At 40.6% G+C, this 17,135-nt stretch overlaps 1 protein-coding gene across 2 annotated transcripts in view; it reads right to left on the bottom strand.

The window, feature by feature from the left end:
- Nucleotides 1-17,135, bottom strand: part of RIN3 (Ras and Rab interactor 3) — a 1,126,789-nt gene that overhangs the window by 184,085 nt on the left and 925,569 nt on the right. For both annotated transcript variants that reach the window (XM_044074650.1, XM_044074651.1), the window contains one exon: nt 30-1,496. In XM_044074650.1, coding sequence (XP_043930585.1) covers nt 30-1,496 — 1,467 coding nt within the window. The remainder of the gene's footprint in view (nt 1-29; nt 1,497-17,135) is intronic.

The raw sequence follows: 17,135 nt of genomic DNA, 5'->3' as shown, positions 1-17,135 counted from the left end.
GATATAAGCACCTAATAGTAAAATATTACCTAGTTTGTCCTCTGGATAGGCAAGTGATTCGGTCAGCGTTTTCAGTTCTGTGCTTTGTATTAGATAATTTTTCAGTTGTGTCATTGTTAATCTGATTTCCTGCAACAGTTCCAGGCTAGACGTGTGTCTCTCCATGTTTTCTAATGTGTACGATTTGTAATATTGTACCAGATTTCCGAAATAAGTCTCCTTGTCTTGGGCCAATTCTAAAATCTTCTTGTGCACTTTCCTGTCTGCAGACAGTAAAACTGTAAAAACATTTGTTATGGCAGCAATTGAGAGACGATTTTTGGCCTTGTCCAGTATTAAAGAAGAGGAAGAGTGCAGCCTGGTTTTGATTTTTCGGCTTGGAGTAGGTTCCAGATCATCTTCTGTGCTACTGGTTGAATAAGAGTCATGTTCCTGAATAAGGGGCAGAGAATTACCCTCCTGAGAACACAAGGATGATTCCGAACTTGCAGAAAGGCTAACTGGCTGGGAGTTTTCACTGACCAGAGCCTGGGATGAGTTACGTTTATTCTCCGCATTATCTTCCATCAATGAGGCAGAAGCTTCAGGACTAGTTGCTGTACATTGCTGCTTTGACATTTTTTTCGTTCTTGGAGGCGGGATTGGTGGAGGTCCTGAGGGCTTGACTTTTCTAGGAGGTTTGTTATGATCCTTTTGTGACCTTTCAGTTTTGGATGTTGGCATTAGCAGACTTTGCTGAGCTTTATTAATAGTTAAGCAGGTGGAAGCTTTTACAAGGCATTCTCTTGCAGTAATGCAGCACGTATTTTCTTTACACAGTTCCTTTGTTTCCTTATCCTCTGAGTTATGTCCACATTGTCCTACACTACAAATAATTTCCCCCTCCAGATTTTCACTAGTTAGTTGCTTACAGATTTCGCAAGCCTTGTTACTGTCACTGGGTTCCTGTTCTTCATGAGTAATATTTGTTTGACTTTTGGAGGAAATGGGTGATAGTACATGCAAGGGGGGTACTGGAAGATTACATTTTCCTTGTTCACTCACAGGTTTAGGCTTCCGTACATCTAGACTGCAGAGTTTCATTTTTTCATAAGCACTGACTAGACTTTCAGGTTCAAGCTCTCCTTCATACAGAGTACTCATGGAGTTATTCCAGGTTTTTCCCAAAGACGTAGATCGATTTGGAGGTGCTGGTGCAGGCCTGAGATGCCTTGTTGCTGGTAATGATTGTCCTGGCTTGAGGCTGTGCTTTTGCAAACTTGTATTAACTGGAGGTAGAATATTGCTACATTCTTCTATAAAAATAGGATTCACAAACCACAGCCTGTCACTTCCTACTGAGAGCTCAATTTCACATGAACACTGGTTCACTGAATTGCTTGAGAAATCTTCATTAGCCGTTATCATGCCTGAGTGGGCACTGTTAGTGTGTCGTTCGTTTAGACTTTCTGCATTTTCACTGTTTTTTCTTTGGTTGAGTGATGAACTCCAGAAATCTGTTAAAATACCCAGATATATAAGAAAAATAAATATTAGTCCTAGTGACAAAGATTATTTTGACATTTGAAACAATAACAATATGAAACAAGATTAGTTTAACTTATTCCAGAGAGCAGCTACAAACAAAAAACATTCATACAACAAACAAATAAATAAACAAATGACATAAAAGAAAGATTAGAAGAGCACAAAAGCTTTGAAAGTGAGAAAAGATAAAATCAAATTAAGTTTAAATAATTCATCTGTAATTGCACAGTAATCCTTGAATCGGGTTCTGTTTTATATCATTACCATTAGTATATTTTGTACACAAAGATTATTTTTCTTTATTTACAAGATAATTAACACTCCAGAGAAACTGCAAATCTAAGCAAAAAATCACCAGGAACAAATAATCTTTAGGCAAAGGTAGATCACAGTACTGCCAGTGAATTAATTGATAACAACTACTGAATAAATCTAAAACTGCATCCAGCTTCAAACAGCATTTGTACTGTTAAATTATCCAGTTAGACAAACATAGTAGCAGGAAGTGTACAATCCATAGATGTAAGTGAAGGATGTAGAAATAGTACAACTCCCAAAGAAACAGAACTGAATGGCATCTGTGCACATTACATCTGAATAGCTACAGCCCCAGATATCTCAAAAGTTTTAGCTGAACAAAATAAAAGGAGAACCATTTGAAATGTCATGACCCGCTTTAATGAGTCCTGTAATACTGAGACTGAATGGCCAAAAAAACAGACTTTTTATATATTAAGTCTAATATGGCCATTTCCCAGGATAGTCCCTTTTGTCTGAGGTATGGTGATATAGGGGTTGGTATATTTAAGTCTAGAGAAGCTTACCCCCCCTCCCACATATTGGACTCCCCCTGCAAAAAAAAATGTTTAAAGAAGAGCGTTCTTTGATATTCACTCTTCTCATGTATTTTTGGTGTTTTTTTTTTTTTTATGTCAGCATTAGGCGTTATAAATGCCAACATTTCAATAGGGAGTCAATTAAAACATTAATGCTACAAAAACCTAATTTAACAAGTGGTAATCTTCCAAGGAGGACAAGTCATAGAGAAAAGCCACTGCCACTATGGCTTCCTTGAGAGAAAATTCCAGACACTGTGGTGGGAAAATGTTTCTGTCAGCCACAGACATATGTATCAATGATAAATTCTGCACACTGGGCAGTTCACCATAACAGCTGATAGGATCGCCCCCTTTTCCAAAATGTGCAACAATAAATCATTCTCCCAGTTAGCATTTAGTAGACTACACCAAAAACTTCATTTATTTGTGATTTTTGGATTCCAATAATGTTACTCATACTCCAAGAATGCAGAAAATTATTTCAATTTACAATTTTACAATAAGCATTTATTTAAAGTGCTGGAGTTTGTCAAAGACACAGTCTCATTTTAGAATAACTGTATGACACCAGCCAGTGTCCAATTTAAAGAGGACAAAAGTGTTTGACATAAAATAATGTGTAACCTTTATTTCAGCAAAGAACCCTAAGGTTGTACATGCAGAAACATGATCATCTTCCACTATTAAAAAACAACAACAGGCCTTCAGTGAAATGATTTGAGCTCTTTAAGCACTTCAAAGTAGCTCTTAGTTTACACTGATGTTATTTTTTATCTCAACAAATTCCTGTAGCTTAAGCAGGTTCCAGCTTATACTAACCTGAAATAATCAAACACATTTTGACATATATTATGCATATGCATTTCAAAGGATAATTTTACAACCGCAGTTAAAGATATGACTAAAATTCCAAACAATCGTGATTTATGAACACTTAAAAGTATATTTGAAACCATTCTGCAAAGTTACATTATAGTTTTTGTAAGCAAATAAAACCTGAAAGTTTTAGGATATTGAACTATTAACATTTTATGGTTAGATAAATCAGTATCAATACTAGTTACAGTGGCAACCCTAGTTTGAAAGTCAGGGATCATAGGGGAAAGGGGTGTAAAATAAGACACCAGATGCTGAGCATCATATGTGCAAGTGTGCATGTGTGTGTGTGTGCGTGTGTGTGTGTGTGTGTGTGTGTGTGTGTGTGTGTGTGTGTGTGTGTGTGTGTGTGTGTGTGTGTGTGCATGCATGTGTGCATGCATGTGTGTGTGTGTGTGTGTGTGTGTGTGTGTGTGTGTGTGTGTGTGTGTGTGTGTGTGTGCGTGTGCGTGTGTGCATGTGTGCATGTGTGCATGTGTGTGTGTGTGTGTGTGTGTGTGTGTGTGTGTGTGTGTGTGTGTGTGTGTGTGTGTGCACGCGAGTGCATGTGTGAATGTGTGCTTGTTGTGTGTGTATAACACAATCACAGGTGCATGTGTGAGGGAAAGATTGCTGGTGAGCCCAAAGCAGTTTAGTAGCTTATCTCTCTCTGAGTGCCTGTATTCAATGTCTATTTTTATTATTTTGAAACCAGAGTAATGGCATTTTTCTGTGGCCCATCTTATGTAATGTTGTAGTGAAAGTATGTATGATATCCAGACATCATAATTGCTTAGCTGGATCAATTGTGGATTGAATATGTTCAATCATCAGTTGAGGAGGGTGGATAGTGGTGCGCCATTTCAGATTAAGAACGTACCAGCAAAATTTAGAACAGCATGGTTTTCAAAAAGTCAGACTAATTTAAGAAGGATCAGAGTGAGAATTATGTAACTAAGGATTAGACGAAGGCAGTGAATGCAGGCCAAGGAAGGTGAATGCCTGAATACTTGAGCTGCTTGAAGACATAGAAGGCTGTACACTATTCATTTCTTTTAACTGTGATTTGCCCTGGTCTTGACAGTCCTAGCAGGCCTGGATTTGTAAGTGGAGCATGTACACCGGGTGGTAGTTAGGAGTGTTACAGGTCACCCTAGACATTTATTATGTAAGCTTCAGGGAATCAGTGGGCGTTGAAATATGTGGTGGAGATGAAGGCTGTCCAGCTCATTGGTTACAGAATAAAACTATGGGAGGACTACTCCTCTGAGGTATATTATAGAAGCAAAGCTATTAATTTGCTCAGTTTGATGTATTAGACAGGGGGAGTGCTGGCTGCTCTCCCTCATGCATTACTAATGATGTGGCATGTGGATTGTCACATCCATTCTGACTACCTGGATGGTTAATTAGCATTCTACTGCAAGGAGATGGGTAATGAAATAATGTGAGGGTGGTATTTGCACAGTATGAAGTGGAATCCTCCGTACTTGCAAAACGAGAGAGAGAATAAAACATTCCACTTTCTAGTTCAAGGACCACTCTGCAACTGAATGAAGATGGCACACAGACTCAGGCACAGGTCTGTCAACCTCAGGAACAGACGGCTGAAATGTGCATCTTAAAAGCTAGTGAATGAGAAATGACAATTACAGAAAGAAATCACATTTGAAGGAATCTACCAGTTATAACCAGTCCTAGAAGATGTATCTCACTAAACTGGATACATGGCAAAACCTCATTAATCAATTGTGTAACCCTGCACTGCTACATCACATCCTTAATACCACATTACTAAACACTCCCAAAGCCTTCTAAGGAAGCATGTTATTATGTGAAAACCTCAACCACACAATTAGATCTCCCCCACCAAATACACCACCGCTTCCACCACAAGCATGGTCACCAAAGCGGTAATTAAAAGCCCACAAAACAGCCAGAGCATGTTGTGACACATGAACATGCTATAACAGGTGAATTAATAGGGTGAGCAAAGACAGAGTGATGGTCATCTGCCACTCAGATCCAAGAACTCGTGATGTCACTAAGGCTCTTAGTTGGTCAAAGTAGGTCAAACCTAGAATCAGAGATGCTGCAGCCATCTGGCACAACATATCAAGGGCAGTCTATTATGGAAGAATGCCAAACCAGCTGAAAGGTAAGGTGGACACGACCAGTGCTTCTATATGACACAGACACCAGGACAGTGAGAGCAGAGTAGCTTAGGCAGCTGGAGGGGATGGACATGAAGTGCTGAGATGGGTAATAGGAAGCACATAGTGGGACAGGTTAAGAAAGAAAAACATCCGATTAGATATGATGCTAATGTAGCCTCAGTTGCAGAGCTGTTCAAGGAAAATAAGTTATGGAGGTTCAGACGTGTGCAAGAAAGCAAATGATTTGCAAAAATAAATTTTGGAAAGAGAGGAAGGAGACAAGAGGTGATATGGATGTCCAGCCAAGAGATAGCTGGACTGTATGAAAAAAGATCTGTGACAGTCAGGTATGACTGTTTAAGAAGGTGTGGGAGAGAGGAACTGATTTAAAAGCAATAGCAAAAGTAGACACAACTGTCCAACCCCATGTAAAAATTGGAAAAGGGGGGATGATAATCATGATAACAATGATAATGATGGCCACAATAAACCAGTCATTGCATATATATTGAAGACTGAGCTTTGATATGATGAGTGACACAGATGAGCTTTCTGCATTTGTTTATGAGGTTCAAAAGCAGCCAGTCCTGATCAGTAACCAGCATCACTTTGACGGATGCTAAAATACAGACAGAAATAACTGACTTTAAGAATCGTCTCAGAGACTGATGTCATTACAGGGGACTCCAATCAATGTCATCTTAGAGGGAGAGAGTTGAGACTCCTTTCTGCTTTGCTTGGAATGGACAGCATCTGTGTCCTTGAGGCTTATACATACTCTCAAAGACATTTTCTGCCCCTTATAGTGCTTTTTTTAGGCAACGTCAATCTCCTACTTGCAGATCTATGACTAGGGTGGGTGAAAGGGGCAGCTGACCTAGAAATACTACAGTCAGGGGCATGATGTGCAGGTGCTGCCCGTGGTGGGGTAGTGCAATAATGGTCTTGATTTATGAAGCATCAGTGTTTTATAAATGGATGGTGATACTGCAGTGTGGACACAGCTGGGGTGGTAACATGGTTACAATGTGCAGTAACTGTAGCAAGGTTCTTGTTGCACTTTCATCAAACAGTTTTTTTTTGCCTTTATTTATTTCTTTATTTATTTATTTTTTGCTCCTTATTTTGAAGTTGAGGGATGAGGTGCCTGTATAGGCATGGACAAAGCATACATCTACCAAGTGACCACTTTCAAATTAGGTTTCTATTAACATGGTGTTGCTCAATGCTAGAAGGCTAAACAAAACCTTCCCCACTCACCCGGCCTTCCTAACATTTGACATGACTGGCACCTGTAAAATTATACAAAAATGATTCTAAGGTAATGACAACACTCCTTTTTCTACCTGGTCTTAATATGTACCACTCCTTTTGACCCTTTATCTGTCAAGGGTGGTTGTGCCTCTGGTCTGGGCACATTTATTTTAATACAAAATAAGATTACACCACATCTAAACTACAAAGACAGTAACACAGAATTCTTCTGTATCCTGGTAACTACAAGCAAGTCCATTTTCCATATCATGGGCAGTTTCAGAACCCGTCCATGATGTTTTCAGTGCATAAAATCTACTGCAACAAATTAGAATCTCTAGCTGTGGAACATAACACAATAATTCTGTGGATGTTTGGGAAGATAAGTGAAATCTTTGCAGGCTTTTGTGATAAGCTATATAGTTAGATGATAACAACAGTTTCTCCATGGAGAAGGAGAACACTGAGTTATGGCAAGGAGCAGTGTTTTATGGGAAAGAGGCTGGGCACAGCACGTTAGTAAGGGGAGGCTGGGAACATGTTAGTAAGGGGACTAATGAAAGTGGAGAGAGCGTATGTGGCTGTTATGCAAAGTGATCACAGTGTAAGGATTACACTTCAAACCAGAGTGATATCAGTGATGAATGTAGATGCTAGGATTTATACAACAGTACTTACATCCAGAATTAAAAAAGCAATGTTCTCTGGTATTTGAAGAACAGATCAGCTTTGTGAAGGTCATCAATCTTAAGACTACTGGCCTCTTCCTTTAGAATGTTTTTGAGACAATAAAGGGGTAGGGTAAGGTAGGAGGAGAGGACAAGTGGTACTACCTTAGAGCAACAAAGGCTTTGATGTGGCTAGCTGGGATGTTTTGAAAAAAATTATAAATAACGAAGGATTAAGGATGACATTTGTTAAGCCTTTATGGTCTTCTATTGTAGCCCCATGCTGGAGGTGGCGACGATAATTGATGGAAGGTCTTTGTTGGTAAATAGAGGTAAAGGGATAAGGCATGGCTGCCCTTTCATCTTATTTGTAGCCATTGTTTATTAATGTTTTGCCCCAGAGAATTACATAACTAATTCAGGATAGTAGGAGGTGTGGAATCATATCTGCATTAAAAAGCATGATTGATTTGCTGACCACTGCACATCATTGTTAAGGGATGCAGAGGATGCTTTACTGAGTGCATTATAAGAATTTGCCACGTTTGGCCATTATGGTACCAACAGGAGAGTGAACGAGTAACACAGTACTTATGCCAGTTCTCAGAGAAGGTGGTGCAAAGCATCAGGGGTCTAAAACCTTAACCACTTAGAAGGACACAGTATAAAAGAATTGGATGAGGTTGCATGGTAATATAGGCAATATACAACACAAGTGTGTAAATAGGGTCTATTTTACTTATTTCTATTTTCATCTTTATGTTAATATTTGTTAACCAAGTAAATGATGTCATACATCCTTTTCAGCCACAATCTGCAATTCTGTGACAAGGATAAACATAACATATGAGCAATTTAATGTAGCCAATCAAGCAACTAGTTTTTGGAAGGAAACTGAATTATGAGGAGAAAATCCATACAGAGTGAAAATATCGAGTACATTGTTCCCTTCTACATGTACCTAACCACACACTTACACCAACTGGAGCAGCCCCAGAGGTACCACATACTTATACCAACTGGAGTGGCCCCAGAGGTACCACACACTTACACCAACTGGAGTGGCCCCACAGGTTTCTCACTAAAAAAATACAGAGCATAAGACACATGTCATCTAAAGGCCCTATCCCTTTACTCTGTCTCATATCATTTACTGAGAGGAGACTTGTGCCTGACCTACAAGGCATTCTCTAATTAGCCCTGATGAAAATGTTACATATTCGTAAGAAAAATTATACAAGGATAACACATTCATGGACCTGAACCTTATTTCTGACTCTAAAAGAAGTTACTGAAGAGACAGATTCATATCCTAAAGGCTGTCTCATCTATGAAATAAACTCCCCATCTTCATAAACAAAGTGCATCCCTCACTCTCTTTGAAAAGAATTTGGATAAATGGATGGGATAATGTAAATTCACTCCTGGGGTACTGCCCACCTCCCTTATGGACAGAAGTAGTCTGTAAAATGACTCAGGGCTCCAACACCCGAAGACCCACTACCCTGATACTACCCCATCCCATATCTGGGGAATTAACATATGATACTGTCATATCCTGGGTATTATTGGCTAGGCTTCTAAAGGCTCTTGTGCCATTAGCCTTGTAATCACCTATGAACCTAAGAACATGCAAATTCACACAGACAATGATCAGAAGTCAGTACTGGACATCAAACCCTGGAGCTGTGAGGTTATTGATTATCAGCAGCATTGGAAGTGTTGAAGATGAGGTTTCTACTTCATATCATGAAAATCCCCCATGTGTAATCCCATATGCCTAAAGGATAGGCTGCTTAAGAGATTGGTGGAAGCCTGTGAATGTTTTGTGTGAAGAGGAAAGGGACAACATTTAGGAGAACATGACTTATGCTTTTGAGGAACATTGCATGATGGGGAGTTTTGCACTTCCCCTTCTATATCATGCTGCTCAACGCTAGAAGTCTAAATCTAAAAATGCACTCGCTCGAATCACTCCTCAAAATGGAGAACATCGACATTTGTGCTGTAACAGAGACCTGATTTAATGCAGCAGAAAGCACCCCTGAGCTACAAGGCTATAACTCATTCCACAACTTTCAGCCCCAGAACATGAACCAAAGCTCCAAAGGTGGTAGTGTCTCCATATTCATAAAGGATGCGCACACCTCCAGACTAGTAGCCCAGCATAATGCATCTGAGATACTCCAGGTACAACTAACATTGGGTAAGATGGCAATTCAGGTTGTAGCCTGTTATAGGTCCTATAGGTCCCCAACCTTGTCCCAAGACTCTCACTCCACATTCCTAAGCACAATGGAAACTATTAAGATCCAACCTAACACTCTCATACTAGGTGACTTCAACTACCCCTCCATCAACTGGGAAAACTACTCATGCACCAATGCACTGGCCCAACGCATCCTGGAATTCATCAATTCCAATGCCCTGGACCAGCTCATTCTTACCCGCACTAGAGGAAGCAACATCCTTGACGTGGTTATTACTAACAAGGGCAACCATTGCTCTACACCAATAGTCAATTCCTCACTGGTTAGATATGACCACAAACTAATCACCATGAAAATCCACATCTCACCCCCCCCCGCAAAGGTATCCACCATGAAAAACTTCTCCAAAGCTGACTTTGGACTCCTAAAAACAGGTGGCTAACTTCACAGCACCCATGCCAATGGAAAATTGATGCATGACTGCTGAATCATACACCAATGCACTGTACGAACATGTACATTAATGCATGGAACCATACCCAACAGAACCAAAATGCTCTCCTCCAAAAAAAGGAAGCTAATCTGGTGGTCCCCTGCCATTAATAAACTCTACAACAGAAGGAAGAAACTATTGCAGAAAAAGATGAAGTCCCAAGACTGGAAAAAAAGTTGAGATCCCTCATCAAAACCTCCAAAGCCAGCTATGAAGGCAGAATTGTGGCAGACACTAAAAACAACCACAATGCCTTCTCTAGTTATATCAAGAATGTCCACAGCAATACCCAGATTTGCTCTGTTACTGCACAATGGTACCTTCTATACTGAGTCAATGGTTTACCATCATATGGTCTAGCACACAGTGCTCGAACCTGTATATCTGGGAATTTTATTAGCAAATTCTGGCATGCCGAACAGTTGGAATGTCTCAAAAACACCAAAATCGACATTTCCGACCAGTCTACATCCAAAAACGAGTGCTAACATGGGTCAAAAAGGGGATGGGTTTTTGCGATTCACAACATTTGCATTCTCAATTGTGGGATGTTGCTGCACTCCTTTCGGACATATGCGCTAGACCATCCACCAGTCGACCTTATGATGGTAAACCTGAGCCAACAGATATTGCCAACATACTGGCCAACAGATTCAGTACCAACCTTACCCCCCCCCAAAGGACCAATCTCAATACCGGAAGAATGACAGACACCCAGCATTACTGCAGTACAGGTTAAAGCTGCATTGTCCAAGGCCAAGAATACAACTTCCATGGGACCTGACAATATCCCTGGCTGTGTTCTACATGAATTACAAAGTGAATTGGCACCACATCTTTGCGCCCTGTTCACTCACAGCCTCACCTCAAGCTTTGTCCCTACCGAATGGCACACTGCTACAGTCATACCTCTCCATAAAGGAGACCTTGGAAATTATCACCCCATTAGCCTAATGAGTCTGATATGTAAGGCTATGGAGCGCATCATCATGGACCTAATTAACAAGGATTTAGGGAATCTTCAAACTCTAGATCCCACCCAATTTGGTTTTGTGAAAGGTAGATCATGCCTGCTCAACCTGGTTGACTTGTATGAGTCAGTCACCAGAGCTGTGGATGAGGGTAAGGCAGTTCATACAGCCTCCCTTAAACTGGCCAAGGCCTTTGATACCATTCCTCACTCAGGAATTATTAATAAACTCACCAAACTAGGCATCAACCCACATATCATTAGGTGGGTTGCAAATTGGCTCACATACAGAAGCCACAGTGTGAAAGTAGCAGACTCCAAGTCAGACTGATGACCAGTCACTAGTGGAGTCTCACAGGGATTGGTCCTGGGTCCTCTCCTGTTTGGCATCTACTTCTCAGAAGTCCAGGCCAATACGGAGGGACACTGGCTGACCAAGTTTGCAGATGACTGCAACCTGGGAGCCATTATTAACTCCCCAAGTGATACAGATATCCTACAGAAAGGCCTCACTGGACCAATGACTGGTGTCAAAACCATGGCCTTAAGCTTAATGCCAAAAAATGTGTCATCATCCCCTTTGGGAAAAACTCAGTTCCCACTAATTATCACATTTATGGGAGCCCACTGAACACTGAAGGCATTATAAGAGATCTGGAGACACAGGCTGACTGCAACCTCTCCTTTGAACACCACGTTGCCACTGTGGTCAGAAAGTCCTTCTATGTGGTACAGCTCATTACCAAGGGTTTTGCATCCAGGAAGAAAGAGGTCATCATTTCTCTCTACTCTTCCCTCATTAGACCAATCATAGAGTATAATGCCCCATTTGCCATGTACCTCACTAGATACCTGCAACAACTGGAGAGGCCACAAAAGTATCTCACAAAGAGGATCCGGGCCTGAAACACATGTCCTACATGGACATACTCAAACTCCAGCTATTCTCTGTCTCATAGCGTCTACTAAGAGGCAAGCTCTGCTTGACTTACAAAGCCATTTCTGACCCAGCTCCGTTAGAAATGCTATATCTAAAGAAATCCCAATCCCTCTGCACCACATGCTCCAGAGACCTCAACCTCATTACCGCAATCAACAGAACATGCGGGAGGGGACAGTTCCTCAACCAGAGACTGCCCATGCTCTGGAATAGACTTACCATACATGTCAAGCAGAGCACTTCTCTGTCCCTCATCAAGAGAAATCTTGATGAGTGGATGGGAAATAGTTCACCCTGGGGATCACTGCAGTGGCTCTACTTGAAAGAGGCTCTGTGAACTAATGTCAGGTGGCACAATGCCAGGGCAATTCTATGGGCTAGGCTTGTAAAGACTCCAGGGCCATTAGCCTAGTATACACCTATGAACCTATGAACCTGTGTGGCAGCAGTCAACTTTGTAAGTCTTGGGAGGATATCAGAACAGATGTGTCCAATACAAGTAATGTCATATGAAGTCCAGAGAAAGGCTCTAGGCTGGAGAATGGAAGGGATTATTGCAAATTTTTGACAGTTGACAGTGAAGTGCCAACATGATAAAACTTTAGAGTTAAAAGAGATGGACAATATACAGAGAAAGGAGATAACGGACGGTGTTTAATAGTCTAGGAATGGAAGGGGAAAACAGACAGGATGTGACAGAAGGTGTATGGGAAATAGGGAGATGGAAATCCTTTCTTCAGGTTATGGGAGGAATGTGGTGTATTGGGTTAGGTGTGGTGAGACTGTTTAGGTCTTTATAAATAGTTGCAGCAGGTGGGAGAGAGTGATGATGCATACACTCTATTAAAGGAAAACTGAAAGAGAGAACTGGAGAACTGACACAACTAGGGGAAAAGGGGATGGAACAGGATCTTCAGAGATTAAGGAAAGGATGGATAAATGCATGGAAAGTATAGGCCAGAACTGATAGATGGTAGGAGGAATATGATATCCTTAGGAAGGTCAGGGGTACTAAGTGACCAACAACTCTGTATTTAGCATGGGGCAGCATATTATATCAATTAAAATTGAGGGTCTGTGGATGGTAAGAGATGGCAGATTGTTGGGCATATGATCAGGCAAGGACTAGTGAACATGACAAGTGGTGGGAGTGATGGCATATCAGCTTCAGGTTGTTTATGCTGGAAAAGTCTCAGAGGTGTACAGGAAGATAGCATTAGTGTCATATGAATGTTGATTCTGGAGTGTAGGAATGGAAGAGATGGAGTAAGTGATTGTTTTGTGGCACAGAGAAAGAGGAAAAGTTGTAATGATAAGCAGGCGGAGCAAAAGCGTGAACAATTAGAATCAGTTGGAGTGGGAGGTGCGTATGCTAGCTGCCTCAGAAATGTAGTGGGGGAGATATAGATACTTTGAAAAGGTGGTTGATGAGTGCAGTGAAAGATGTGGGCTGGCACTGATGGATTAAAGTTAGGGAGACATGGGGGTGCACTGCAGTGGGAACTGTACATTAGTTCCCCAGTAGAAGGCATAGACAACAAAGATTTTGAAGTAAGTACTTCTGTGTTAATGGTATAGTAAGTGTGTGGAATGAGCTTGTCCCTGAATATGAAAGGGCCACCTCCAGGGGTAGCAGCCCTTGTTAAGGCTTGTTGCTGACTGTGTCCCTTTCTGAAGTCTAGCTATATTTTTTTTCTTTACCTTGTAAAAATGCTCTCTCTATGTAAATATATTTGAAAATTCTAAAAGTTCTGTATAAAGCACAGCTGTTGTGTGGTTTTAATCATATGTAGAATCTTCTCCCAAAATTCATTGTCTCCCATGATTATTGGCCAGATTAATAAGAGTGTTATTTCTGTTTTATAGATCTCTGAACACTACAGTTTCGCTAGCTCGCCTCACAGTAGGAAGCAGTCTGGTTCGATTCTCAGCTAGAGCGTCTTCTGCGTGGAGACATGCGTGAATGGGCATACCTTCGTTGAAGGTTGTGCATCAGGGCTGGTAACTCGGCACGTAAAAATCAACTACCAATCATTAGCAGACCAGAGTTCCGCTGTGGCGACCCCTAACCGGGAAAAGCCGAAAGAAACAACATTAGGGTGGAATTACATTTCCTGCAGGGGATACAGAAGTTGACAATGTCTTTCATGTGATCATGTTTGATTTGAAAAGTGGGTTGCAAGGGGAATTTTGGACTTAGATGTGGGTTCACCTAAAACTAATATATGTAATTGAGACTGTGTTTGTGTATAAAAGAGATGCTATTGCTTAGGTGGCATTGCTCCCCTCCTGTGAGGGGAAATGAGAAGGGACGGTTCTGCTATGAAATGACTTCCTGAAGGTCGGCATTTCAAAAGGATGAAAAAAATGTGCAAAGTTCAAAAGGGTGAAAAACACCTTTTTTCTTATTTTTTGCATAGGCCATCATCCCTTATGTATACCAACTTATATATAACAACTCCATGGTTACACCAGCATGAAGAATGGAAAAATCACCCTAAAGAAGTGAATCATAGGTGATGCACAATTAGAAATCTCACTGGCAATGACGTGTTATGGGAAAAGGCATTCATTGTTATGCCATTTGTTTTTCTTTTTTTTTTTCTGGGCTACAAACACTTGAGTAATTTTACCTCTAGCATTTGTAGGGAAGCCGAGGAGGAATGCCTGCTATCTAATTAGTGGATGGAAGGGTGATTCAAATTTGATTGCTTTGGAGGCAATAAAAACCTTAAAAAGCTTAGAATTTTGTTACTGGGTGTAGGGATAAAAGAAATGTGGTGAAGTCCTTTTCAACGGAGGCAGTTCTTTTGCCTATATTTAGTTCTGACTACACAGCTGTATTGTTTCAGAATGGAGAAAATAGAGCTGCTAATGGTATTTCTGGATATCTTTCAAGTTTTTTTAGTATTTGTTAACAGGGATAGAGTACCTGATCCACAGGGACCTTTTTTCAGACCTATCCCAGGAACATTGTCTACTTAGATGACGTGCTCAGAATCAAATAGCAAGTAAGTACAGTATACATCTCAGACCTAAATGTATATGCATACAAATTCTGACATAACATATTTTACATTGCTGTGGTGCAAGTAAATTTATTTCACAAATCTTTGGTCTGCAAATTTTCCAAAATTTAATTTTAAGAAAATAAATTGCCTGCACCAGACTCTAGAAATAGCAATAACAGCCCTGTGCATAGTTCTGCCTTCCTCCTTGGTATTAAAATCAGATGCATTGGAGAATCTTATGGCAAAGTCTGATGACTTCAGGAATTCACACAGTACCCTGCTGTATGACTGTGCTGTAGAACTAAAACTGGGAGAAAAGGCTTCAGATGTTCCAGTAGAATACTTGCAGTGTAATACATGTCACAGTGAAGAGCTGTGTTTAGTTCTGGTATATAACATGTAAATGTAAAAAAAAATGGAGCGTGCGACAGACAAACATTACCTTGTCCACATTATCTGACAATGTACCTTAAATGGATATAAAGTCCGATACATCCATGTGTGTGTGTGTGTGTGTGTGTGTGTGTGTGTGTGTGTGTGTGTGTGTGTGTGTGCATGTACTTATTTTTGCGTGTTTGTAATTATGCATTTGTGGGGGAGAAAAGTGCTACGTGTGTAATCTGAGTTACATTTTCTTCCAAAGGTTAAAACCTAGATTCTGGAAGTTTCAATTTTTTTGTGTTGTAGGATGTTACTTTCCACAGCACAATTAAATAGGAATTTAACTTGGGGTCTTGCTTAACCTCAGCACTTACTCTTCCATGCAAGAGTAATTGCCGTAGCTCCTTTTGTTGCAAGTTTCACTTTCTGAACATTTTTGAATGTGCAACTCCAGAAGAATATAGTTCATGCTTCTACCAATCTGTCTGAGAATAATACTTCACTACTTAACCACAACCACTCACCTTTTGTGGTTACAGTGTACTCTTATGTGTTAGTTCATCTCTTCTTAGCAAAGAAATTATCATCCTAGCCTTTCCTAAATCCTTTGAGATACTCAGAAGTTCATTTTTCTTCTTGTCATTTTGCTCCTCATGAGTAAAATCATTAGGTTAATTTTGTCTCTGTCTTTATTTCTAGTGCAGAAATTGGACCTTTTTGAAGTACTCTCCTCTGAGCTGTCTTGATCATTCCCAAATCTATATGGAGAAATGCTGCTCATAAGTGCACAGAGCCCACCAGGCAGAAAGTCAGCAACTGTCTAAATAAGGCATTAGCATCTTCTGATTTTAGCTGCTGACGGGACTTTTTACAATGCATCCTCAGTGTCATACCAACTGACATTGCTGCTTGCTTATGCTGATCACTGACTTTCAGATGACGTCTGCCAGCTGTACAGAAAAGTAAGGCTATGAGCTGCGGTTTAGCTCACTGTATTTATGTGGGTGTTTTTAGCACTGGAACTCAACCATATGGCATTTTGCTATCATTGCAGGGGAGCAGTCTTGATTGATGAGATTTAATTCACTGAAACCTTATTTCAGTGAGTTGGCCTCCTTCCACAGAAATGGTGCAACCCTGTAATATGTTTATTACAGTTGGGGCAGGAGCTACTTGCTTGAGGTGCTGTTCACAAAAAATAGGAAAGTCACTTTCTGAAAAGATATGTAGGGGGAAAACATAAAAAACAGACTTTCAGATTTTCTCAGTGGATCACTGGTCCACTATTAAACAACAAAAATCACAAACCAACTAAATAAAAACAACAAAGGCAAGGGTCTTCTCCAAAAAGTTTTATAAAACACAAATAAAAGTTAATGCTTTCGTACACAATCAATATGTGAACTTCATCAGACCGTGGCAGTGGATTTTATGCTGTGGAATTGCCAGCCCGGTGCCGAACCTTCACAGAAGGCACACACACTCATGCACCTACCTGCATGTCTTGTAAAGTTTACTCAACCACAGGGAGGATATGTGGACTCCGCACAGAAGGTGCTCCAGCCAAGAATTGAACCGGAGAACCTCTTGCTGTGAGACAACAATGCTAACCGCTGGGGCAAACTTAAAGGAATGGTATTTCAGTAAGTCTGCCCTTGAGAGTTAGGGTGTAACCTATCTGTTGTAGTTTTGAGCATTAAAAATAGCAAGATGCATTGCAGAGTCTGGCGGTTAGTGCAGAGAATTAATACTATAACCTGCTTCCTGTGGTGTATATTTTCCCTCAGTCTCCATTTGCCTAGCTCTAGAATTCTAAGCAGGTCACTTAACC

The sequence above is a fragment of the Protopterus annectens genome, chromosome 6.part0 (assembly GCF_019279795.1).
Source record: "Protopterus annectens isolate FY-2018-M chromosome 6.part0, PAN1.0, whole genome shotgun sequence".
Classification (NCBI taxonomy): Eukaryota; Metazoa; Chordata; order Ceratodontiformes; family Protopteridae; genus Protopterus; species Protopterus annectens.
Note: the sequence above shows the minus strand (reverse complement) of the source record. Positions and strands in the feature narration are given on the sequence as shown.